General features: G+C 32.6%; 1 protein-coding gene across 9 annotated transcripts in view; it reads right to left on the reverse strand.

Moving 5' to 3' along the window:
* Positions 1-3,445: 3,445 nt before the first annotated feature.
* Positions 3,446-26,728, reverse strand: part of LOC149409807 (uncharacterized) — a 174,999-nt gene continuing 151,716 nt past the window's right edge. For all 9 annotated transcript variants that reach the window (XM_089649297.1, XM_089649298.1, XM_089649293.1 and 6 more), the window contains 3 exons: positions 15,657-15,732; positions 14,966-15,057; positions 3,446-11,470 (listed from right to left, as the gene is read on the reverse strand). In XM_089649297.1, the coding sequence (XP_089505423.1) occupies positions 11,008-11,470; positions 14,966-15,057; positions 15,657-15,732 (631 nt within the window). In that variant the 3' untranslated portion in view covers positions 3,446-11,007. The remainder of the gene's footprint in view (positions 11,471-14,965; positions 15,058-15,656; positions 15,733-26,728) is intronic.

The following is a 26,728-nucleotide window of genomic DNA, read 5'->3' on the forward strand; positions in this document are numbered from 1 at the left end:
AAATTTAAATATCATCAGATCCTTATCTGGCGTTTGGTGGGGTGCTCACCCTACTTGCATTAAGTTGCTTTACAACGCACTTATTCGAAGCCATCTTGACTATGCCTGCCCACTTTTTAGTACTGCCTCAAAAAATGTACTTGATAAATTAGACAAAATTCAATCTAAATCTTTGCGAATTATAACTGGAGCGATGCAATCGTCACCCATCAATTCCCTTCAAGTAGAATGTTCTGATCCTCCTCTTTATTTAAGGCGCCAACTATTTGCTGACAAATTTGTTCTTAAATGTTTAAATTCTAAATGTCATCAGGTTATCCCCAGCGTCTCGTTGTTCATTGACTCAACCCATTCATCTACAATCAGAGCTTCAACTAAACCTCTTCCTGACATCTGTAAAAATTTTAAGTCTCTCTCAGAGCTTCACATCATCCAAAATGATCTACTTCCCTTATACAAATTAAAATATAGTCACGTCACCCTATCCCCAACAATAATAGAAGGGATCGGAATCCTTAAAAGTCATTCCAATCTCCCGGCCCGAACTGTCAATAATATTTTCAATGACATTATTTCATCTAAATGGCCTAACTTTTCTCTTTTATTTACTGATGGATCCAAATCTCCCGACTCTCCTAACTGTGGTATAGGTATTAACGTTTACCACAATAATTCTAATGACAGAATATTTCATTCAATTTCAAATCAATTTTCAATATTTTCAGCCGAGTGCATTGCAATAATAGAATCTCTCAAATATATAATCAAAAATAATTTCGAACATTCCCTCGTTCTCTCTGACTCTCTCAGTTCCCTCCAAAAACTTAAATCCAGTCCTCTTCTTCATCCTGATGATCACTTTGTATGCCTTATTCGAGAGATGATAGCCTCCATTCAAAGCTCTGGTAAAACTCTAACTCTGATTTGGATTCCTGGACATGTTGGTATCATGGGTAATGATATTGCGGATGCCTTGGCAAAACAAGGAGCGTCCAACCCTGTTGTTACCCTCGTAAACCACATTCCCCTATCTGACATTTTTTCCATCATCAAAGATAGATCCCGCAATGTTTGGGCAGAGTATTGGCACATTGCTAGTCAATCCAAGGGAGCCTGCTATGCCTCAATACAAAGAACTATTCCATCAAAACCGTGGTTTCAGCAATTCCCTCATTTTTCCAAAAAAGAAATTTCTTCTCTCATTCGAATGAGGATCGGACATTGTTCCGTTCCTTCCCATCTTTTTAAAATTCACGTTGTTGACTCCCCAGATTGTACATTCTGTGGTCTAGAAGTGGGAACTTTAGATCACATATTTTTTGGTTGTCCCTCTCTAAATAAATATCCTCTCTTCTATCAAGCCTTATCTAAAATTGCCTCCCCTCCATTCAACATCTCATCTCTTCTAAGTCTGAACTCGACTCCAATTTTCATTATAATTTTGAAATTTGCCCATTTAAATAAAATTAATATTTAAATTCACCTTTCATTTCTCAATAATTTTAAATGATGGCCAAGAACACCCTTGAAGGGTGAAAGCCAGAAATAATGTTAAAAAAAAAAAAAAAAAAGGTGGGTTTGGGTTCCACTGTCCCGGGAATCATTGGTTCGGTACGTTTGGTGATTTAACAGGGGCTCCCGTGTTTATCTGTTCAGGATGCACCTGCGAGGCGTGCCGGATCAGGAGAGGCTGGTGGTATGGGGAGACCATTTGACCTCTCCAACGGGAGGGATAGATCATTCGTCCGTCACTCCTGGGCATGCTGATTCCTAGATTCCTACCCACCCCTCATACCTTTATCCTTCCCAGAACTCCTCTCCTTCCTTTCCTTATGAAGACCCTCCACAAGATGACGATGAAGATGAATAGTTAAGTAATAACATAGATCACTGTAGAGATGTATTAAAAGTTTGTACAGCGCCCTTGAGGTGATTTTGCACAAAAACGGCGCTATACAAGTCATCCAATTATTGTTATTATTAAGGCGATGCACTACGTCGTGTAATATTTTGAATCGAGCCGCCATCAATAACACTCCTTACGTAAATGACGATAAGGCTTAAATTCCCGCTTAACACCATCCAGCTGTTTTGATTTAGGCAAGAAAAAAACATAGCCAAAAAGTGCCTTTTATTTTATTTTATGGATGTTCAGGCATAAATATTTAAATATTTTCCGATCATTTTATAAATAACTTAATTTGCCACATTATACAATAAAACCATAACCGAAAATAGGTTCGTAAGTTGGAGATTTTGAACTTTAAATCAGTTTTCATAGGCCTTATACATTATTTTTTTCTGGGCTTATAGAAAGACTTATATTAAAAATACTTGATTATTTCAAAGGCCAAGATGTATTCTACTCGTAGTATTTAATTAAAGCATCTGAAACATTTCTAGGCGACCAAATTTTCAAACCAAAAACACATGATTTTGCATTACTACGTATGGCATCGCCTTAATGTTTCTTCTTCTTTTGTGGGTGATCAGGGTTACTGCAGCTATTCGGGCAGGTAAAAGAAAAGTGTTACAATTGTTCAACACTGTTTATTGAATACTTTATTGGCTATGACTGTCATTTCATGGCTAATACACCTTCACTACTAACAAACACTCCGCCCTATTTATATTTACACACACATTACAATTAATTAAACAGTAATAATAAACTTATCAAGTAGAACCTTATTTTAACCTTAGCATACTGATGTACGTTAGTCTAATGTTAACTCTACGACACTAGTATAAAGTTGCTAATAAATATATGTATATTATTTTAATGGAATTATGATGAATATTTTGTTTAGTTAAATGTATTATCATATATATTATACGCTTCAGTATGTTGCTAGTTATTTAAAAGATACATATATCAATCGTTTTAAAAAGGACGACGAGATTTTAAATATGAAAATTACAATAAAGCAAGCTGGGTAAATTATAAAGAAAATAGAGACATTTGAAAATACTTTGTAGTAGCTAACTAAATAAGTAAGAAAATAATGCATTTTAATAGATATTTCGTTAAAATTAAAACCAATTGTTACTTGGCGGCCATTGTTATTGATGTGACTTTTAATTTTAAGGTTAGGTTTTAATATTTAATTAAAACCATTCCTCAAAATATTAATATGTGAACATATGAAACTACTTAATGCGGTTTAAAGCTAATGAATCCACCTATATTTCCCCGTTGATCCCATATTTTTAGGTTCTATAAATTTGGCACACCACGGCAAACGATCGCTAAAACATTTTTGCAAACTTGACATAATATGCCAAAAACTGCTTGAATGGTTATGTTGTCAGTTTGGGTTTAGTGAAAACATAATAAAAAAAATTATTTGTCAAAATATGGCGTGACGTTTTTAAAATGTAATATTTTACATTTTTGGTAACTGAAATACTTACCTCTCTTTATTACCTAACTGATGCACATTGGTTTTTCCATTAAAAGTGCATATTATTCGTGTTCCTATTTTCTATATATATACCGCAAGCTTTACACATTGTGATCTACGTACCGATTTGAAAGAAAACTGATATAGCCAATTTAGATAAAGATCTTTCGACTCCGAACATCCCAGACCAATGAAATTAATTTTATTTTGAATAAAAAACATTGTTGATCACTTTCACCAGAAGTAAGTAAAATATGACCTTACTTCGGGCACATGTACTTGCCCACAGCAAATTTCTATCAGTTTCTTTCCAGAGACAGGTCAATTTTTTTAGCAACGGCATTTTCGATAGATAACATAACAATTAAATATAACATAACTTCCCAAAAAAATTTCTTGCATTTCATTGCAAAATAATATTTCTAAAGCACGACAGAAAACAACTGCTCTCGGTATACATTACAAGCAATGTTTAGTGACAAACCGTTAACAATAATTTTATAAAGCACGACAGAAAACATCTGCTCTCGGTATACATTACAAGCAAAGTTAAGTGACAAACCGTCAACAATAATTTTCTAAAGCATGACAGAAAACAACTGTTCTCGGTATACTTTCCAAGCGATGTTAAGTGACTCAGTATTTTTCCAAACAATGCTATGTGACCAACCGTTGTTTATGCAGATTGGAATCTATTGCACAAATATTATTTCTCATCTGTAGAAAATTCACTAAAAAAATTGACCTGCGCCATAAAATATATAAAATTTTACAATTCTATGCAACAGGTTTATCTTCTCTGCCTACCCTTGCATAGAAATGATGTTTTGAGTAGTTTGTTAATTTAAATTGCATTGTCCTTTTTAAAACAATATTAGATCTTTACGATTTCTACTTTATAAATCTATGTATACATTATGAAGTAGTCGTATTCTCGTCAAATATGATGAAATGTTAAATTTTTACGTTACACAATGTATCTATTTACGGTATGAACACTTTTATTAAAATATCGAATGATAAAACAATGAACAAAATTTTTAATTAGGTGAAATGTAAAAAATTCATAAAAAGAGAACAAATTTTTTTTTTATAAAAACTTTGGTGGTCAACATTTTTACCACAAAAAAAAGATATCACAACCAGAGTTGACACAAACACAGTACCTACCTACTCGCACAGATGCATCGCTTGCTTACATCATACTTGAAGGTAATACACATTTTTTTTTATTATTGGGTGCTTTTATAATTCACACAGTTACAGCACGGCAACAGCACGGCAACAGCACAAATAAAACAAAAAACTTTGTTCTAATTCAATCGATTTAAAAAATACAAAATTCTGTTTCTCAGTGACTTTTCGCAAAGACAGATGCACCAATACACTTGTGTGTAACCCTAAGTTTGTGTTGTTTGTGTCAACTCTAATTCAGCGACAAAAAAAAAAAATTCACAAATTAATATTTACTATTTGTTGAAAATTTGGATAAAAATGAAATGTTAAATACATATTATGTACACTTAACTGCCTAAGAAATTCAACGCAATATTTGCAAATGATTGACTGCACACTGTACTTATGTAAAATTTGGTTAAATATTTCTCGTTTAATGTTTTGATATGGAAAAAATTACCCTTAAATTCCTTGTAGATACTAAATTTATCATAAATTAAAATTAAATACATCCATACTAAAATCATTCATTGTCTACATGAAATATTACAAAGCCTATTTCACTATTTGGATTTAAAATCACATGGGTACAGATAATTCAATTACTTTTCCTCAACCAAAGAATTTAAACATTAAACAAATGTTGCTAACCAATGTGAAAACATCAATAATTATTTTTTTTTAAAGGAAATTGAATCATTATCCATTTTGTATTTAAACTATTATTGTTAGAATGCAGCCAAAATAAGATTTTTTAATTTGAAATAAGCAATGTAGTTTAAACAAGTTCGGTTGGGACCAATGGTAAATCAGTGCCATTAATGTTATTTAGTCTATACGCTTATTGTCATGTCTTATTTTCACGTATGTTAAGATAGCAAAACTGTATAATGCTCAAATGTTTTTTGCACAAACTTTTACACAAACTATTTGCGCATGGAAGTCTTTATATGCAGACAGACCTTTAAAAGCCGATTTTCTATCAAATTGTGATGAGTTTTCAATCATAACTACACAACAGTTGTGCTCGCTGATCAAAATTTGTTCAATGGATGAAACAGAACTAGGCTCGCCATTTAACGGTGATGTTTTAAATACAGGGTTTTCCAATAAGAGGTGTTATTTTGAATAGCCCGCTATTTCGGTAGATGTTACTTTTGAAGCTGTCATTTTTTGACATTTGACAAGTAGAAACTACGCCATTAATAATAATGGAACGATACACGTTTCAACAACGCATTGAAATTATGAAAAATTCACTTGCATTTCCACCTCGGTGGCTTCGTCAACAAGCAAAATTGTCGCATCTGGGGCTCGGAAAACCCAAGAGTTATTGTTGAAAAGCCTCTCTATTCTCAACGTGTGAATGTTTGGTGCAGTTTATGGTTCGGCGGAGTCATTGGACCTTACTTTTTCTAAAATGAGGCTGGAGCAACAGTTACGGTGAATGGATTGCGCTTTCGAGAGATGATTAATGATTTTTTATGGCCGAAATTGGATGGTGTTGATTTGGACAACGTTTACTTTCAACAAGACGGCGCTACGTGCCACACAAGCAACGAAACCATTGATCTTTTACGATTGAATATCAAAATAACACCTCTTATTGGAAAACCCTTTATAAAGAGAAATGACACTGATTGGAAATTCGTTAATATAACAGAGGTGTTCAATTTACATTGTTAGAGGAAGAAGAAGATGCACAACTAAATAAAGGAAATAATTAAATGCAATATCTAAATGCTATCAAATTCGTAAATCGTAGGGTTTTATGTATATGTATTTGAAAAAAGGCTAATGACTTTCACGTCATTCTTCGTAAATGCTTTTAGTATTTGACGTTTTATTCCGTATACATTAATACCATCAATCTTAGAGAGACATTAAGTTAGATAATGAAACATTACTAACCAAATGCAAGATGAATGTAACATTATTAGTCAAGTAAAAAGATTATGGTAGTGAAAAATACTACTCAAGTGAAGGATAAAGTAACATTACCGACCAAGTATACAGGTAAACATATTAATCAAGTGCAGGATAAACGTTAAATTGTTTACCAAGTTCAAGTTAGGAAGAGTATATTACAAATTTATTGAAGGTAAGGATCACATTACTAACCAAACTCGAGTTAAAGACAGTGAAAAATACTCTTCAAGATAATGTAACATTACTGACCAAGTACGAGATGAAGGTAACATCATTAACCAAATGCAAGATAAATGTAACATTATTAGTCAAGTAAAAAGATAAAGGCAGTGAAAAATACTCTTCAAGTGCAGGATAAAGTAACATTACTGACCAAGTAGAAGATACAGATAAACAAATTAATCGAGTGCAGGATAAAGGTAACATTGCTAATCAAGCGCAAGATAAAGACAGTGAAAAATATTCTTCATGTGCAAGATAAAGTAACATTACTGACCAAGTATAAGATAAACCTATGAGAGACCAAGTAAACATATTGAGTGAAGGATAAACGTAGCATTGTTAACGAAGTTCAAGATAGGTATAGTATATATATATTTTTTTTTTTTTTAAAAGAAAGACAAACATTCCTGGGTTACGAATAACCCAACAATGTTTGAAAATCTCCTACTACCACCACAGAAAGCCGAAAATGTTGCTTGTGTTGTGATGGAGGACTTAGCCAGCCGAGGAATCGAACACGCGACGCTCGGGTGAGACCCAAGCGCTATGCCCACTCAACCACTGACCATTAACAACCACTTACAAATTTATCGAAGATAGGGATCACATTACTAACCAAAATCGAGATAAAGACAGTGAAAAATACTCTTCAAGTGCAAGATAAAGTAACATTACTGACCAAGTACAAGATAAAGGTAAACATATTGATTGAGTGCAGATAAACGTAACATTGATAACCAAGTTCAAGATAGGTATAGTATATTACAAAATTTATTGAAGATAAAGAATATTACTAACCAAGCTCGAGATAAAGATAAAAAATACAAATTGAGCGCAAGATAATGGTAACAATACTGAAAAATCAAACACAAGATGAATGTAACAAAAGAAACAAAGAGATAAAAAAACTTTCAATGGATCTGCTTCGAAATAAATTAATTGGTAACTAAAATATGGGTGCATAGTTTCCATGATTTAAAAAATATATTATTATTACCAAACAAAAGTTCAAACCAGTGTTTTTTTTTTTAGTGATGTTTTAAAAAAAGTTTTGTTTAATTTATTTGCTTTATCTTTGGTATACAGTTTGAATACATCCAAAATACTATTAAAGTCAAAATAACTGTTGCAAAAAAACAACTATAATAATTTTTTATTTATTTAAAGTTTGATTGATTCCCTGAACACTTAGAAAAAATTACAGAAATATTGAGGTTGATGATTTGAAATTCTTGCCCAGTATTCAACTTTGAAAAAAAAGGTTTTATTTTGCTATTTATTGTTAAACACATTAAATCCGTATATGTTTTAAAATACAAAACCAGTTTCTCTAAAGATTGGATTTCAAAATACCACCCTCGCAACATTAAAACTAACCCTTATGTTATATACATACCTAGAGACAATTTTAAGGTCCAGAGACAATAATGTATTTATTAAATGCTTACCTACTAATTAAATCTTAACATAGACAATAATAATCATATTTTTTATTACGAGAGATTCTTAAAATTATTTTTGATTATATCCACCAGAATAAAAAGTTATACTCTATCAGATAAATTTAGAAATTATTCGAAAAAATTAACAAATAAATTTAAGAAAAACATTTTGACTTTGAATATTTTATTTAATTATTCGAAAATTACTGCTATGGCTTTGTTGGCATCAAAAACAATTTTATTATAATCGATGCAACACGATGTTAAGTCAAATAATATGATTTAATATAATTTATAATATATTTATGTACATACTGACAGTGTTTATTCGATTCCGTTGTTATATATCTAGAATAATTTTACCACACGTACACAGTCAAGTGTTTTAAATATTGGCTGGGTTATGTAAATAACAATTAAAATGCAAAATAAATGTTTCCAAGTCATTTCCAAATATGTAAGAAAAATCTAAAAATTGGGTTTTGTAGTATTATTATTTACACTTTCGTTATTATTTCCGTGAAAACGTTATTCTTTCGTCACTGGGTATAATGTATGTTTTTCTATTCAGCTTATTTTTAGCACACCTCAAGATATACACGACGACGCACGAATAACTCAAGAAATCCTGTCCGTTGCAGAGTTATGACTGATTCTTTGGTCACGCAGAGTGAATTACGAGACTCTTCTCTGACTTATCCCCGCTCAATGATGTAAGAGCACTAACAAACAACGGACAATGGTCTATTTTTAGAATATACTCGCCACTTGGCGCCACAACCCTTGGGCCACGAGAGATATTTCAATAGTTGGCGATAACAAAAGCGTTCCAACTCTGGCGGGACACTTAACATTTTAAAGCTTTTAAATTTGAGTAAAACCAAAAAAATGAAAAGCTTGTCTATTGTCCATACATCGCGCAAATTTCAATACGAAACGCTGTTGTGATGGGATAACGGAGTTGCTTGAGAATCTTTAATGGCCAGAAAACAAAAAAATGCAATGATTAAAAAATATATAAAAATTCGTTTTTGACATATAATTCGAGGCCTAGTTATTACATCTCAAAATGGTTGAAGCAATATCTACACTTGACATCATTATTTATTACTAATATCGTAACAATTCTAGTTAAGTATACAAAACATTGATTAATTATAACATTACGTTCGCATTATTTTCAATGCAGATATGCACTTGAATGATACAATTTTTTATATTCTCAAAAATTTTCGATTATTATTTAAATTTAATTTAAAGTTACAAGTCACAGGGCTCATGACAAACTCGTATCTACACAATTTACAAAATTTTGGGATTAAAAAAAAAACCATAATTTGTATGAAATTATTGGCGCCCAACGTGGGGCTCGATACTATTTATAATCGGATTAAGTTAAAAATTAATGCTCCCACAGTAAAAACTAATACAATCAATGCAGAAAGTGAAAATAATGTAACGAGCACCAAGTCAATAATTATGAATAGACAAACAAATGAAATAATACCTACTACTTAATTAAAACGATATAAGTCCAGCTTATTAAAAAACGGAATGTCAACATTGTAAAAATGAATCATTCGGTCTCATTTTTTTAAATACAACAATTCATTTAAATCAATGTTATATTACAGTAATGTATTAGTGTAATTAATTGTAAAATAGGGTAACATCCATCAATCAAACCAAACATAATTTAAATCAATTTCAGGCAAACTAGTTTTGTGTTTGAATTTATAATAATTTTGCCATCACCACAGGGAAATAAAATTTTCATAAAACCTGGTAAAAACTATAAATAAAATTATTTTCATTGACATCCCCTACAATTTGTGTTGTAAAGTATTAAAATTTCAAACAAGGAATAATAATAATTTTAATAAAACTTCATTAAACAACCATTGAAACGGTAATCAAAAATAAATTTACATAGTTCCAGTGTTTTAAATTAAAACATGCGAGTGACACGATCTCTTTTGAAGAAATTCATGATTTTTGAATGGCTTTACCACACTTACTAGAAGCTAGACCAAATTATTTTAGAAATGATATAGATCTATGATTTGATCAAAAATCTAAGCTATAAATCAATAAAATATCAGCCAATCAGAGAAATGCGTATATGTCCACGCGTGTACGCGTGATTGCCACCAAAAGTCGATAGAATGCATTGTCATCCACAACGAGTCTATTTGCAGAGTTTCAGCTCAATCGGATGTCGGGAAGTGGGTTAATTTCCAATAATTCAAAAATATATATAATGGTACGTATACATTGGCGAACCGAAACGCGAACCAAGCAACGAATTACGGGAAAGAAACGAAGCAACTGCAAGCGGCGTTTCGCGCCATTTGCGGATACTTCGTTACATTCCCATAAGTTGAGGTTCAGCTCGGCAGTTCGGATCGGGTATGTATACGTAGCATTAAAAAAACGGCAATGCAGCTCTGCCACCATGACATAAAATCATTTTTTTACTGATGTTTTAATAATTCTATTTTATCTCCGCTAAATGATGTTCCTTATTCGGCTGTCAGAGTTAGCGTGAAAATATTAAGATGTTCACTATAATGTATTAAGCAATCCTAAATTAGATCTTTTAATAATGCATTTCGGTAGAAAGCTGTTTTTATGTGAGGTTTGCAGAGTTGAAAATTTTTTTTGGTGATTTATAAGAGCTGCCTAGACCTGCAATTGAATCAAGGAATTCGTAATAATTTTAGAAGAGTTTGGTCGCTTGTGGGTGGGCCGTTCATAAATCTTTCGAATCAAGTTTTTTTTAAACATGTACTAAAGGAACAATACTAATTGAACTAATAATATTTCCACATCGATCAATTGATCTTGTCGGCGTGCGCAGGATCAGCGTTGGACCCGTTATTGTTAAGTGACAGATTTTCTGCTTCTTCTATATCGTCGTCTTCTTCATCCATCATGTCGACTATGGGTCCTTCTGCTCCTTTGATGTGGTGCAGACCTCTCCCAGCATCTTCGCAGTGATCTCTTTCGTCTTGTAGGTTCTGTCTGTGGTAGGACTCGCTCTCGTAGTTAACGGAGTTCTCGATGGACGGGTGGAAGTCAGACTTGCTGTTGTACTCGTGCTTGGAGTGGTGCATGGCGGAGTGGTTACTGAACTCGTTCTTCAGGTTGAAGATGTTGGGTTTGACGTCCAGCGGTTCCTGTGGGTGTCCATGGCGGCCCAGTTGGCCATCTGAAGAGGAGCTGAGGTTCTCTGGCTTTATGTCGCTGTTCGCGTGGCTCTGGAGAGAGTGACTGTACCCGTTCATCAAACTCGACCTGCAGCGAACAATCAATATTTAAAATACCTTGTTTATTGTACATACTACCGTGATGTATGGAAGAGAGACGGGAAACTTATCGGCGCCTTGGCGGACTATTACATAATCTATTTATGCCAAAGTACTGTTTTTATAAACATTTAATATTACTAACAAACTAACGTAATCTGTTGAATATAATTCCTATAATGACGTAAGCAGTACATAATCAAAGAAAGGAACGAATTTTTAAAATAAAATGGAAAATGTTTAATACAGGGTTTTCCAATAAGAGGTGTTATTTTGATATTCAAAGAAAAAAGCCATTTTTAATATAAATGATCGGATGTTTATTTCATTATGAAGAGGAAGGTATGCCGTTAATAGTGAAAAATAACATCAGTCAAATGACCACCACGACCACGCCTACAGGACGATATCCTTTTCATGAAATTTTCCATAACCAAATCGCAAAGTGGCTGCCTTATGTCCTCGATAGCCTCACGAATTCCATCTTTGAGGTCTTGAATCAACGCTGGGCTGTTGGCGTAGACCTTCTCTTTCACGTGGCCCCAAAGGAAGAAGTCGCAAGGTGTTAAATCACAAGATCTCGGTGGCCAATTGTGATCACCTCTTCGAGACATAACACGGTCCGGAAACTTTTCCAAAGTAAACGTTGTCCAGATCAATACCATCCAATTCCGGCCATAAAAAACATTAATTCCTTAATTAATATTCAAAATAACAACTCTTATTGGAAAACCCTATATTATGATTGAAATTCCGCAACATCAATCGTTTTTCTAATCACAAAAGCTATCAAAATGAAAAAAAAAGATTGTCAAATCTAAAAAAATAATTACACTGAAGTGGCCATTGACAAATTTCATTCCTTGACCGATCTTTGTTCCCTTCATTTTCCAGAGCTTGCACTAATCCTCCCCACGATCTGTGTGCCAACGAGATTAATAATATGCCCCACCACAGAAACGCGAAACTCCAAGCATGGAAATATGATCAAACTGCGTTAGGCGACAAAACCTTTATCTCCCCAAAAAACAACGAATGAAAAAAATTAAACTGTAATTAATTCAATGTTTGCAAGTATTTTCGATATTATAATTAAATTTTTAACGGAGATATGGCAGAAAATATAGAAATTCTTTCTTTGAGTTTCATTGTTCTATGATCCCGCCCATAACTCAGCGCATAGACAATGGGGGGTATATAAAATGCACGGACCACAGACTGCAGAATGTAGATGGTATGCAGTATCCTCAGAGCACACAGACTCCCAGAAATAAGCCGTAGCGTGTTTGATCAGCCACTCACAATTGATCTTTTACTCAAATGTTTTAAAGACCTCCGAACTACGGGGATTACATCTGGTAGATACGTTTTTTTGATATCGATGGTTTGGGATTCTATCAAAGGGAGTGAGCTTCTGAAGTAAGCACCAATGTATATATCTGTATTTACTATTGGCGCGTCTACTCTTTCCACCTCTAATATTGGCCTTGTCTAGACCATAATAACAAATGGGCGACTGACTACGACAGGCCCGTAAAGAATTGAACAACCCATTTAACATTGTATTTAGCTTTTAACAATAAAGGTTGTTGTTTTTGGTCATCGATTCAAAATGCGTAATATTGAAATCATTTTTTATTTATTTATTAAAAAATTGTTATGTAGAATGTTGGGAAGGAATAGAAGGATAGAATTTTGAAAAAGGGGGGGCATTTTTTTAAATTAATTATGGTAGAAAATAGGAAACTTGATTGTAGTATGACAGAAAAAGCAGAATTAATACCCATAATTTTACTGTGGTCTAACGTTTCTCGTTTATATAGTAGGACAGAAAAAGCAGAATTAATACCTATAATATTACTGTGGTCTAACGTTTCCCTATCAATTCAACAATTCGGGTGTCAAAAACTAGAATTTTATTAGAGTTATAACAGATTAATGTCCAATTTTCTTGCGCATAAAAGTGGCAATGATAGCATTTGAAAAAAAATGAAAAGTTGTATGCGTTAATTTTTTACTAGCTTGATTTAAAGTTAAGTTTTCAGGTTTTTAATTCTGTGATAAACATTTTTAAAAACGACTTTTCTCTACTTTCTATAAATATTATATGTATGTGTCATACATATAAACATTACGGAAGAATTTATCTAAATGATAGTGAAAACCCTATCAAAATACGTTGCGTAGTTTAGAAGAACTAAGCGTGCAAACAGACTTAAATTATTGTATAATATTCAGAGATAAATCGTAATTTCTTTTTAGATTTTTAACTCATTCCCGCCAACCCAATCATGGCATTTATTGAAATTGAATATGATACATGTGCATGTACGTTAGCTTCCGCACTAGACGATATCTGTTCTGAGAGGGATGTGTTATATACAGGTTTTCCAATAAGAGGTATTATTTTGAATATCCCGCTATTTCGGTAGATGTTACTTTTGAAGCTGTCATTTTTTAACTATTGACAAGTAGAAACTACGCCATTAATAAAAATGGAACGATACACGCTTCAACAATGCGTTGAAATTATTAAAATTCACTTGAGTGAATCAAATGCAAATGATCTTGAGTGATGAGGCCCATTTGCACCTCGGTGGCTTTGTCGACAAGCAAAATTGTCACATCTGGGGCTCGGAAAACCCAAGAGTTATTGTTGAAAAGCCTCTCTATCCTCAACGTGTGACTGTTTGGTGCGGTTTATGGTCCGGTGGAGTCATTGGACCTTACTTTTTCGAAAATGAGGCTGGAGCAACAGTTTACGGTGAATGGATTGCGCTATCGAGAGATGATTGATGATTTTTCATGGCCGAAATTGGATGGTATTGATCTGGACAACGTTTACTTTCAACAAAACGGCGCTACGTGCCACACAAGCAACGAAACCATTGATCTTTTACGGGAAAAGTTTCTTTGAATATCAAAATAACACCTCTTATTGGAAAACCCTGTATTTTTGTATCATTAACGGCTTTTGACTTTTACATAATATAACTTATATAGACATAAACTATAACATGTTAGACTATGAGATGTTAGAATTTCGTAAATAATAACGAGCCCTTATGATTTTGTAAACAGCAAAGGATAGAAAATAAATGTTAAGAACATGTGTAAATAACAAAGCAAAATTTAAGAAATACAATAGGTATACAATATTTTTCACAAAAATGGCATATTCAAAATTATGCATATCCAAAAATATCAATTTGTATAATATAATAAATCTTTCACAACGAAATGTTATGTCTTTATTTGGTCTAAAAACTCTGATAATCAGAAACGAAAGGGAATTGATGACCTGGAGGTCAATTAGATCAGGCCATCTCTATTATACTCACAAAATCTCAAAGCTTGGTACCCACCATGGAGGGGATACCCTTTCTACTACCGACATCTATCGGATAAGTCTGTAACCTCTAATACTTATCTACACTAGAGCCACCTATATCTTGTAGCTAGAACTATCACAAAGATTTCTCACCTGTACTCATCATGAAGCGACTGGTAGTCCTCTGGTCCCGTCACGTGGTCCTCGGCCCCCAAATAGGGTAGGCTACAATCCTCCATCATGCCCTAAAACAGTCCACAAACTTATAAAATCTGTCTATCAGTATATGACAGGGTGCTAAGTCTGAACAACAATTCGTTGACAATAGATTGACTGACTTCCCTAATGTACGTTCGCAATAGATATAAAAAAAATCTATTGAGGCTGTTCGCAGGAGCTAGCAGCCTTTAAGGAAACATCCTTTCACAGTAATTGCATGAGAACAGATCGTTTTCTTGACTCGTTCTTGTGTAAAATAGCATTAACTGGGAACAAGCATCTGGAATTTCCCTGGCAATTAAGACGGTCTACATCACATAGCCCCTACTCACCTAACAGGATCGCCGACTGGGTGGCGATGTAGTTACCCTCATTAAAAAAAGAAGAGAAATGGGTGAATTGATTAAGAATTTTAAAATTTTATCGGGACATTGTGGTCTTCACCACCGACCAAAATATGAAGTTTTAAAAAACCATTTATGTCATTGATATATTCATATAATATCAGGTGTCTACCGTGGGTATTCGTAATTATTGTCACATCATATATTCCATCAGTTTCAGTCAGTCAAATTCTTCTGTCGCTTATCAAAAGGAAAACAATTTATCTTTATCGTCTCCTTACCTGAAGGTTTCTCTTCATGGCTTCACTATAACCTTGGGGGCTGTGCAAACTGGGGGGACTTTGCGACATCATACACCTGGTTGCAATTACACAACTATTAGTTCAACTGTCTTTTTTAAGAACCATCATTTAATTATTAAATTCTAAGAAAAGCTATTAATTTGAAACAAAAATTTAAAATATTGATTAAAATTTAAAATGAATTAGATTTTTTTTTATTGATTTGAAGTGTTTTTTGAAATTATTATAACGAACAAAAAAAAGGTTAAAAAAATTAATTGTTAAAAATTGTAAACATTGTTTAAAATTTAAATTTTTATTTCAGAAAATTTTATATCTTTGAATTTTTTTTTAATTATATTTTTTTTCTTAATAAGAGAAATTTTGTTTCATTGAATAAAAAAAATGAGTTTAGAATCTTCAAAATATAAAAAAGTAATAATTGTTAAGAAATATTTTGGTTAAGCATGGCGTGAATTTTCGGAAAAAAATAAAGTTAAGAATAATTTTTTGAATTTTTAAAATTTTTACGAGAAAATTCAAGTCACCTTACCAAATTAAGTAACTTTTTATTGTAACAGATCAACAAAAGGTTTTTAATTGCAAAGTTGATATATTTCTACTCATTTTCATTTCAGTTGATTAACTGCACTTAAATAGGTTTTTTTTTAAATTTTGATGATCTTTTACAAAAAAATAAAAAACAATAATTTCCAAGTTATAATTCACAGTAGGACCAGTCATATCACTTGTTTTCAGTATTTTCATGTGTTTTGTGTTTATTGTGTGGTGATTTGTGTTCATATTTGGGATTTTTTATGTTTTTTTGGAAAGATGAAAAATATGTAAAAAAAGAATATGAAAAGATTTTTAAAAAAGTTTAAAAGGAGATATAAATAGATATTAAAAGATGGTTAAAAATTCATGCGAGTTAAAATAGTTAAAAAGTTCAAAAACATGCAGAGAGTTAAAATTTAAATACACAGAAAAAGACAAAAATGCATAGATAAAGAGATCAAAGGAGATCATGATCTTAGTACTTACCTTTAAAGAACTGGCTTTTTGGGTTTCTTGGTACATGGTGTAAAATTATTAACATTTTTCTTGAAATATACAATAATAATTATACTATCGTTTTTTTTGCAAAACGCTTCATTCCAGAAGAAATTTGAACACCGTTGATTTTAGAGAAATCATTAACATTTATTTAATGTAGATTGCTGTATATTATAAATGTTTAAGATGATGTCTCCCAACCGTGGAAGGAACATTCTTTTTACGATGTTTTTGATACCAAACCATGCATCACAATATTTGTAGTGCGATTCCAGTCTAAGTGGTCCAAAAATGCGTATTTTGTTATTATTGGTGAGAAACTTGTAAAACTAACTCATTCAAAGATTTAGCCCGCTGTCCTACTGTTCGGTAAGCAATCGACACTAACCAAGTGCTGTAACCTGCGCAGAAAAGTTCCACACTGAACTGTAACAAATTTAATCATTTAGCGCAGGGTTTAAGCACTCGGTTTATGTCGATTGTTTACCGATCCGTGGGACGACGGCTAAATTAGATTTATATTTATAACATTTTTTTAAAGAATGACCTACAATCCCATACAAAATCTCCCACAACCAACATTATTACGGGGACTACTGCCAGCCGAGGAATTAAACGCACAATGCACGGGCGGAACCCAAACATGATGCCAACCCAGCCACTAACCGATCCAATTTATTTTTAAGATTCTACCAATAATAACAAAAATCATATTTACTGACTTAGACCACTTATTTTTCCCTAGAAAGGTTTTCTTAAGATTTTCCAGGTGGTGCCATCTTCCGGATTCCCTCGAAGTTCCAAATGTATCTTAGTAAAGGTTGACATCTAGCAAACTTCTTTGAAGTATTAATCATAGTTAGAATATATGCTGACATCTAGCGACTCCTAGCGAGTTATCCATTCACTAAATGACTATTAATTGACAAGACAGTGTGCTCAACACGTTAGCACGACATCACGACAATACGATACAGAGGAGTTCAGCCACAACAGCAAACGGGACAACACGATTAGCGATGCACAACAATGCCAATCCATACCGACCATTCTATCAGCTCTCAACACGTAGGGAAGCATTGCAAGCCAGTTGTACAATATTTTTCTTTACAGACATAGTATGTTTTAACCAGGCAAAAACTGCCAGAAAATGCTTTATGTCGCTGAAACCCTTGATGAAATTGTCGACCATAAACATTGTAGTAACAAATTGAATATATGTAGAAAGTCACAAGGATACATATTCTTAAAATGAATCAGATTACCTTTGCTCAATCATCTGACATTCTCCGCTGTACAAAAAGTATTACGAATTCAGATAAAGTTAAAATATTAGATAGAAACTGACGACCAGTTTTGAAAGAACCCTTTTCTTGGCAGAAAAAAATTTAAACTAACAACAAAAAGAGAGAAAAAAATCAGTAATCATTCAGTTTTACGGTGATAAATAACAACAAAATATAATAAGAAATATAAATATTTGTTTGAGGAGGAAACATAGCATTTTCCAAAACAGGTCGACAGATTAATTTCGTGGTAAAAACATGAAGTGACGATTTTTCGACATTGTTTAATCGGCTCTGAAAGAAAAATATTGCAAACCTGATATAACACGTAAAAACATTAAAAATTATATCGATTTTGAAGAGAGCAGAGAGTGGGTTGGTCCAAGACAAAACAAGAAAAGAGAGAAAGGAAAGGAAACATTTAGAGCAGCACAGCGAACGGCACGCCAATCAGTTAATTAGGCTCCATCTTGAGTTGGAAAATGCGTCCTTTTTTAATATATACCGCAACATTTACAGTGCATTCTAGCTTTTAATGCACGAAGATTAAATCTAATCTAAGCCTAGTCCACAATGCATTCATCAACAAAGCTCATTTACAATGTAAATAACGTTGGAGCACGGAATTCTCAAATAAAATGAAATACAGGGTTTTCCAATAAGAGGTGTTATTTTGAATAGCCAGCTATTTCAGTAGATGTTACTTTTGAAGCTGTCATTTTTGACATTTGACAAGTAGAAACCACGCCATTAATAAAAATGGAACGATACATGCTTCAACAACGCATTAAAATTATTAAAATTCACTTAAAATTCAGTGAATCAAATGCAAATCATCTTGAGTGATGAGACCCATTTCCACCTCGGTGGCTTCGTCAACAAGCAAAATTGTCGCATCTGGGGCTCGGAAAACCCAAGAGTTATTGTTGAAAAGCCGCTCTATCCTCAACCTGTGACTGTTTGGTGCGGTTTATGGTCCGGCGGAATCATTGGACCTTACTTTTTCGAAAATGAGGCTGTAGCAACAGTTACGGTGAATGGATCGCTATCGAGAGATGATTAATATTTTTTTATGGCCGGAATTGGATGGTATTGATCTGGACAACGTTTACTTTCAACAAGACGGCGCTACGTGCCACACAAGCAACGAAACCATTGATCTTTTACGATTGAATATCAAAATAACACCTCTTATTGGAAAACCCTGTATTTTGTAAAATAGTTTTTGTGCATAATTTAGAAACGTTTTTTGTTGAATTTAAAAAATATTTTATTAAATGAATAATTCAAAAATATATTCTTCTGCTTTTTTATGGTCGACCGTTCATTTTTAGATTGTAGGCCAAAAGTTATCCGATAGTTGCTGAATAAGGACAGAATTTGAACAATTCATTAAATTTTAAAGTTAAATTCAAGTTCTCTGAACGTTAAATTCAAGTTATGTTATTATTTTATTATGGGCCGGTTGTTTCACAGTACCTGGATAATAACAGAACTTGAATATTAAGTTTGAACTCTGATGAATTTTTCGAAATCTGTGGAACAACCCGTCCCTAGTATTTAACCAATTTAGAAACGCGATTTCTTTCTCAAAGAGATTTTGAATTGATTATTCCCCTCTTTCATATTATGGATCATCGTAAAATATGTAAAAGTCCATGTGGGCCTTTGTAATAAATAAATGATGAACGCCTTGGTTGTTTCCACATAACCTAACTATTGATGACGTATTTTGTAATGTTGTCAGTCTGAATGAGTTCTTAATAAACTTTAAATCCCTGGTTCAAGTAGAAGAAAATGATAAATCGTCAGATGTTTATTTTATTGTAAGATTTCAATTGATAACAGTTCTGAGAAAGTTGCTTTTGTCAAAAAAAAAACATTTTTGAAAACTTATCTTTAGAACTCTGTAGGATCTTTACAGCGGTAAGAATTGTATTTTTACATTTTTGAAGTATACACGGAACCAAGAGATGTTTTGTTTCTGAATCAAAATCAAGTAGAGATAACATAAATATTAGTTGTCTTCATCGAAGGATTTTTGTAAATAAGGTTTATTCTACCACTAAACAATTTTTATTCTTCCTAGAACGTGGGACAGCAATGGTTATTTATTTCCAAGAATGTCGCCAAGTTTTAGAAAATTATATATCTGTTGCTACCTACATAGAAAAAAGACAGATTTTACTGCCAAATGCAGGTCTAATTCTTAACGTCACTGCACAATATTATTATTATTTGTATTTAACTAATATTTTCTACTTGCTTGATGAAAAATACTTAGATTACAAAAACCGTGTAGGTATGCTATATCAAAAATACATCAAGCTTGTTCCCTAACGCTATATATGCAAATGATATAGAAAATATTAATAACACGAATTGTTAATAAAATTACCACTTTTCTACAGCAACTAAAATGAAAAGCTGTAAAAAGCAAGCACTTAATTTTTAAACATCGACAACGAAGTTTCAGTTTTTAAGTTTTGAGAATTTTGGTATTTCAAACCTAATTTGATGAGACGCATAATCCACGCAGCAATTTGAGTTATTCTAAGAGGTACACCTTAGATTAATTAATATGCCCACTGCTTTTAGTATTTATGACTATTACACCAGCACACAGACAGCCTTCACATCTAACTAAACAACTCTAGGAGTTTAAAAACTGTGACAGCGTGGTGATCAAAAACAAAAATTTTCAAAAATACCAAAAATAAAAAATGACTTGAAAAGATAAAAGAAAAATACACGAAAAATGGACAACATTCTTAGTTAAAAAACCCAGAAATTTTTGAAAATAAAATTAGTAGTAAACTTACAATAAAAAACAACATTTTAATTGATGAAACAAATGTTTAAAGTTAATTTCCAAGTTCACCACAACCGTCACAGAGATTCTATTAATCGAAGAAACTAATGCCAATACCGTGAGACACGGATAACTATTTTCTATAATGGTTGCTGTTGATTATTATGTATAGAGAAATTATAAAGGTTGATAGAAATAGGATGGATAATATAATACATATAGAGGAATACAATATATTAGGGAACAGGTGAAGTTTATATAATTTCGAAAACCAATAGATCCAAGAAACCAATTTATTTAAATCAATGAAAATAAAGCAGGTCCAAGGTGGGTGCCTTGCGGAACGCCGAGTTTTATAAACGAAGCCAATTTTGTTCTTGTATTTCGAGTATGAATCCTGATTTCAGTCTAACTGGTTATGGGATTTATTGTTTTTCATGCTAAATCAATGACGGCAGTACGTTGTGATTTTTCCAGTAATACGCACACGACACTTATTTGGTTTTGGATCAATCCATAAAACTAATCGTAATGTTGATGTATTGGACAAAAAAGCTTTTATTAATTGTTTATTATTTTTTGCTACCGAACACAAAGGAAACAATATACATTATTCACAGCTCTAAAAATGTATATTAAATGAATTTAACATTATATACCTACTTCCTAAATAAAATAAAAAACAGTTTTCAAGTAAAAAGAGCATTGAATTAGCACCTATAAGAATGTTAAAATTCTTGTAAAGATCTAAAAGGGATCGCATAACTGCTAGAAGGGTAACCTTTGTTAATAACATAAAATTTAACCAATACATCAAACACTTGACTCTTTTATGGAATGTTTCAGCTCTGAAAACAACTTTGATCCTTTTTTGACATTGCCAACAAGTTTGTGTAAAAAAGTGGAATGGTAAGTTACTGAATCAACTTGAAGATTTCAAAGACTTGATCAGGAAATTCAACATCTTTTATAGTTTCAGTTCAGCCGAACAGCGATATTTGGCGATCAGGCTTGTGGAAGATGGTTCTATTTTGAGCAAAATTGAAATGAAGTTTCTTGGATTTAGAAATTGAGAATATATTGATGATGGAATTTAGAGACACTTTTGAGGTATTTTGCGAATTGACAACATGAAAAAGGCCATCTCAGTTGTTACAGAGCCTCCATCGTGGCAACCAAAAGATCGAACTCTCAGAGCAACAGTGCCAGTCTTACTGTTGTCCCCCCGTGGGCCCCGGTTCGTACTTCCTCGGCCTGCCGCGGCTCAGGTGGCGACGTTTAACGAACTCAGCGTCATCCACCATCCAGAAGGACCCGAAGTCATCCTCGTATCGCACGAAACACTTGTGCAGCGACAGATTGGTCCGGATGGCGTTCTGTCAACGTTCCGCACACGTGATTATAATGGTCAGACTGGTGGTTCCAAAACTCCACTCAAACTGCACTTGATGATCAACTCAAGACCAAAATAATAAATGATTTTAAATCCCTTAAAAATACCGATTCTTAAAAAGAGACCAGGCGAGCTTTCTTCAGCTCCAAGAGTGAAGTTGCACGGATTCATTTACTTAAATTTTATAAATCATAAATGTTCTCTCAGGGTCCATGTTAGGTTATTGTTGATTTTGCGAATACCATCTGAAATATTATCGCTAAGTGACTATTGACGTAATGATAATATTTCTTTGTTCTTATTGATAATGAAATAAATCCTGAGTATCCCAAATGTTTACTGGTCACATAATTGATAACAAATGTAGTCTTTCTGAAATGAGTGGAGTTTCGGAACATTTTTGAAGATGATCATAATTTTGATCATATTTGCCGCACCATCAATCTCATTTTTAAATTGCCGTTCCATCGGAAATATCAAAGAATAACAGTTGTTTTATAAAAGAAAGAGTTCTTGCAAAGTATTTCTAAACTTTTTAAAAAATAATACTGGTTTGAAAGTTTTAATTTTTTTTTTAAATTATAAACCAATTATGTAATAAACGATCCATTTATCTTACCTTCGGAAAAGTAAAATAAGATAAACTTTACAATTTCAAGAAACGGCAATAAAAAGTTGAGACGAGCTTTCTTCGTGGATTTTCAAGTAGACCTGAAGATATGTATAGGATAAAAAGATAATATATCAGGGGATGGAAAATGATATAAAGGATAATATTATTATGAAAAAGACAAATAAATTTAAACATGTCTAGCAAAATATTCGGAAGAGCCCATTTCTCTACTTCGCTCCATCCTGGTCACAAGAAATGAAGGCGATAATAATTGTTGAAAAGATTAGGAGAGTTGTTGTAAGAATGGGGGAGGAAGAGAAATAGATCCTTGAGAGTCGGAAGCGCATTCGAAGATCAAACAACTAAATTTTCCGTTATTACCTTTCACCGTGGAGAATCCAGCCTGTTCGTACACACAAGATATATTCATTATTTAACCCAAGCAACTCATTACGATTTGGCAGGGCTGAAATCCAAATCAAAAGGCAAATTTGGTAAAAACAACACATTATGCACCTGAAACACAGTAGTAGTAGTAGTAGATGAATGGCTAAGCGTTGCAGAACATTTGTACCGTTGCATGGACCTAGCGAAGGAGACTTAGGAACTAGTCAGACGTTGGTCTGAGGAACCATTCAGGAACCCGTTTCTTATAAGTAGTGTGTTCTGGTTTAGTAGGCAACATCTTTAACACACAAAATCTCATCTGTTGATTGGTATTTAAAGGTACGACTATGTTTTTGTTAAGTGGATTATGCTGTACTTGTTCTAGTCTAAGAGAATCCGTTGATTTGACTTGGTTCTTGCCCTAGATCCAAAATAAAAATTTTTGGCTTCGGCGACTGCATAATTACTCTGGTAAGTTCACCATTTAAGAAGTAAATAAATAAAAATATAATACAGGATGTTTGTATAAAATAGACGGCCGCTCGCCGCTGCCGCTTCAAGACGAAGTGAAAGAAGCACCCATGCAGGAAAGAGACAACTATAAATACCACAGACAGAGAGATAGACAAACGCACATCCGCACGCACACACTTATATACCAAAGTAGATATAAATATTTCAAACAATACATTTGTCCCAATTCCACCCAGCATATTGGGAAAGCAAAAACTGGACAAGACGGAGAAATTACAAATACCGACATGACAAGTAGTTTAGCAGAGTAATGCCCACACCCAAAAAACACACACACACATTAAAAATCTTCAATAACAAATACAATTTTATTTCATAATTTCTCCAAATAACATTTCATTTGTAATAGCCACGAAGCTTTTTTAAAACTGAACCATCTAATTTTTTTTAAATTAGCTGAAATCTTAGAAAAACAGATTAAAATTTCCAAATAAAAATTGAAATTAATTTTAAAATGTGTGTTCTATTCGTTTATGCCTTCATAACCATTATAAATGAAACATTAAACTTTATATTAGTCGTTTAAAATGTACATAGTTTTGGAAAAATGTTAGAATAGATTAGAAAATACAGAATATAGGAAGTGTTTTGATATTATATTGGTTGTGTGCAATATAAACAGGAGATTGTGGAAAGTTGTGAGAAATATGTACAATAGTTGCCAAAGAGGTTTTGGTGCATAGGGTCACTCCCTATAGTGTGTTGGATCATGCTTTTCATATTGAGTTACGTGGATATTTTTGTCTTTTTTTCGATGAGTTTAAACATGATTTGTTGTTATGGCAGAGATGATTTCTTTTTGTGTTTTGTGAAATGTGCATATTGTCAGTGTTATATTGTCATTATTTGAAATTGTTTTATTTTGTATATTTTATATTTAAGTATATTTTTTTTAAGTTCCATATAATTGTCATAAGAAAACATTCTTTGAAAGAATGATCTTGTGTTCATTTGTTAATATTTTTCTGTGCAGTAAATGTATTCATTTGTTAGTATATGAGTGCATAGGTTATGTTACGTGTAGTAGTATGTGTTCGTTTGTATTTTGAAATATTGTAGTGATGATGTTCATTATTGCAGTATTTTTTGTTTCAATTGTTCTTGTTTATAGTGGTATGTGTTTTATGAGAAGTTTGTTAACGTGGTTTTTATTTTCGTGTATTATGTCATGCCTTAAATTGTTTGTGTTTCTTGTTCAGTGTTTTGTTTTTGTGAATTTGTATAATATTTTTGTGATTGCGTGTAACATTTTATTTTCAAAAATAAAACAATAAAACACGTCGATTCTGAAACATTCTGGTCCCCAGGGCTGAAAGCAGTAATGCAAATCGACAAGTGAAGAAATCTTTGCAAATTTGCTGGTAAGTATCAATACATTAATTTGGTTTCTGAACACTTTATTGATTTGGGTGCGTAAAACAGCTTTAAAAAATAGAGCAAAGTTTTGTTTTAATCTCATTTACGTCGAGAACAGAATTTTTAATTTTGTAAAAATAAGACAAATTGCAATTCACAGATTTTAACTTATCGATTTCTTATTAATAAAATGGTTAGTTGTTGATAATATGCGATAAAATTTCAGTTTGGTTGAAAATTAGGCTCGTTTATTTAAATACGCAATTTTGTGTGAATTTTTTTCAATTTGATAATGACATTTTATCACATATATACAGGTTGACCGCTATCAGTAAAAAAACTAACCGCATTGATTTATTTTAAGTGACACTAGCAGAAACAGAATAAAAAGGATACAACAAATACAAAATCAATTCCAGTCTTCCACAGAATGCAAAGGACGTTAATGATTTTATATAATAGATTTACAATGAAAATGATAATTAAAAAATTTAATCTAGGTTCTAACCGAATTAATTTACTAATAGCGTTGACCCTGTAAAGTTATCTTGAAGTAAAATACGAGGAGAAGATCAGATTTGTAGTTTGTCCAAGACTAGCCAGTTTGATTTGAAGGGACGTGCTGTATTTTTACTTTAAACACTCTTTGCAAAGCTTTACCGCAAGTTTGAAGAGCAATTAACGTCTTGAGTGACTATTAAAACCAACGGTGGTGCCACGTCTTCAGCGCTCCTAGCGGTGAATAAATGTAACATTTCCCAAACTTCAACGGTAAAATAAAGTTAATCACTACGATTGAATAGACTTAGGGCCAATACGATAGAACGCCAAATGAACTCTTTGCAATTTTCCTTGGGAGTGTAGTTGCTATTGGATTACAAGTCAGTGTTATTATTTTCATTAAAATAAACTATGCATGATATCAAAACATTCTTCTAATCAAAATAGTAAATTGCGACCATAGTTTTCTTCATTCTAATCACATTTACTATAGTTTTTCCACCCCCGACAGCTGTTTTGTATTGATATATATCACTGTTAGCTCTCATAGTGATCTTCAATCCTTTCAAAGCAGTTTACAGCATGTTTAAGGGTTTGGAAGTTAAAAAGAAGTGATTTTTAATCTTAATAATTATATGTTGTTAAATTTCAATTAATATTGTCAAAGTGGACTTCGGGTGTTTTAAGACCGATGATGGCTACTAACAGAGGCTGAGATTCATCAGAATTCAAAAGAATCCGGCGTTTAAGAACAGCACTGTCTCCAAAAAACTGGTGGTGTGGACACTCTTCTACAATGTGCTCTGTCATCTGAAAAAGTCCACATTCACACAGTTTAGAGTCTTCAAGTTGTGCATCATACTGAATGGTCACTTTCCACTGTACACAAAATTAAAAAACACATTTAATTAGATAAAGGTACTATAAAAAATATTGTCACTTCACTTTTTCGTTTCACTTATAATATTTATTCAAAAAAATTCAAAACTTGACAATTTTTTTTCAAATAAATGTTACTTCATGGAATTATTTCAAATTTTTCGTGAGCTTCCATGATAAACTTTTGAATGTAACTACAAAGCGTGGTGTTCTCTCTTTCTAATAATTTTTAAATTTTATATCTCACCATAGTAC

Source organism: Hesperophylax consimilis, chromosome 29 (genome assembly GCF_061612785.1).
Source record: "Hesperophylax consimilis isolate HC1 chromosome 29, BYU_Hcon_1.0, whole genome shotgun sequence".
Lineage (NCBI taxonomy): Eukaryota > Metazoa > Arthropoda > Insecta > Trichoptera > Limnephilidae > Hesperophylax > Hesperophylax consimilis.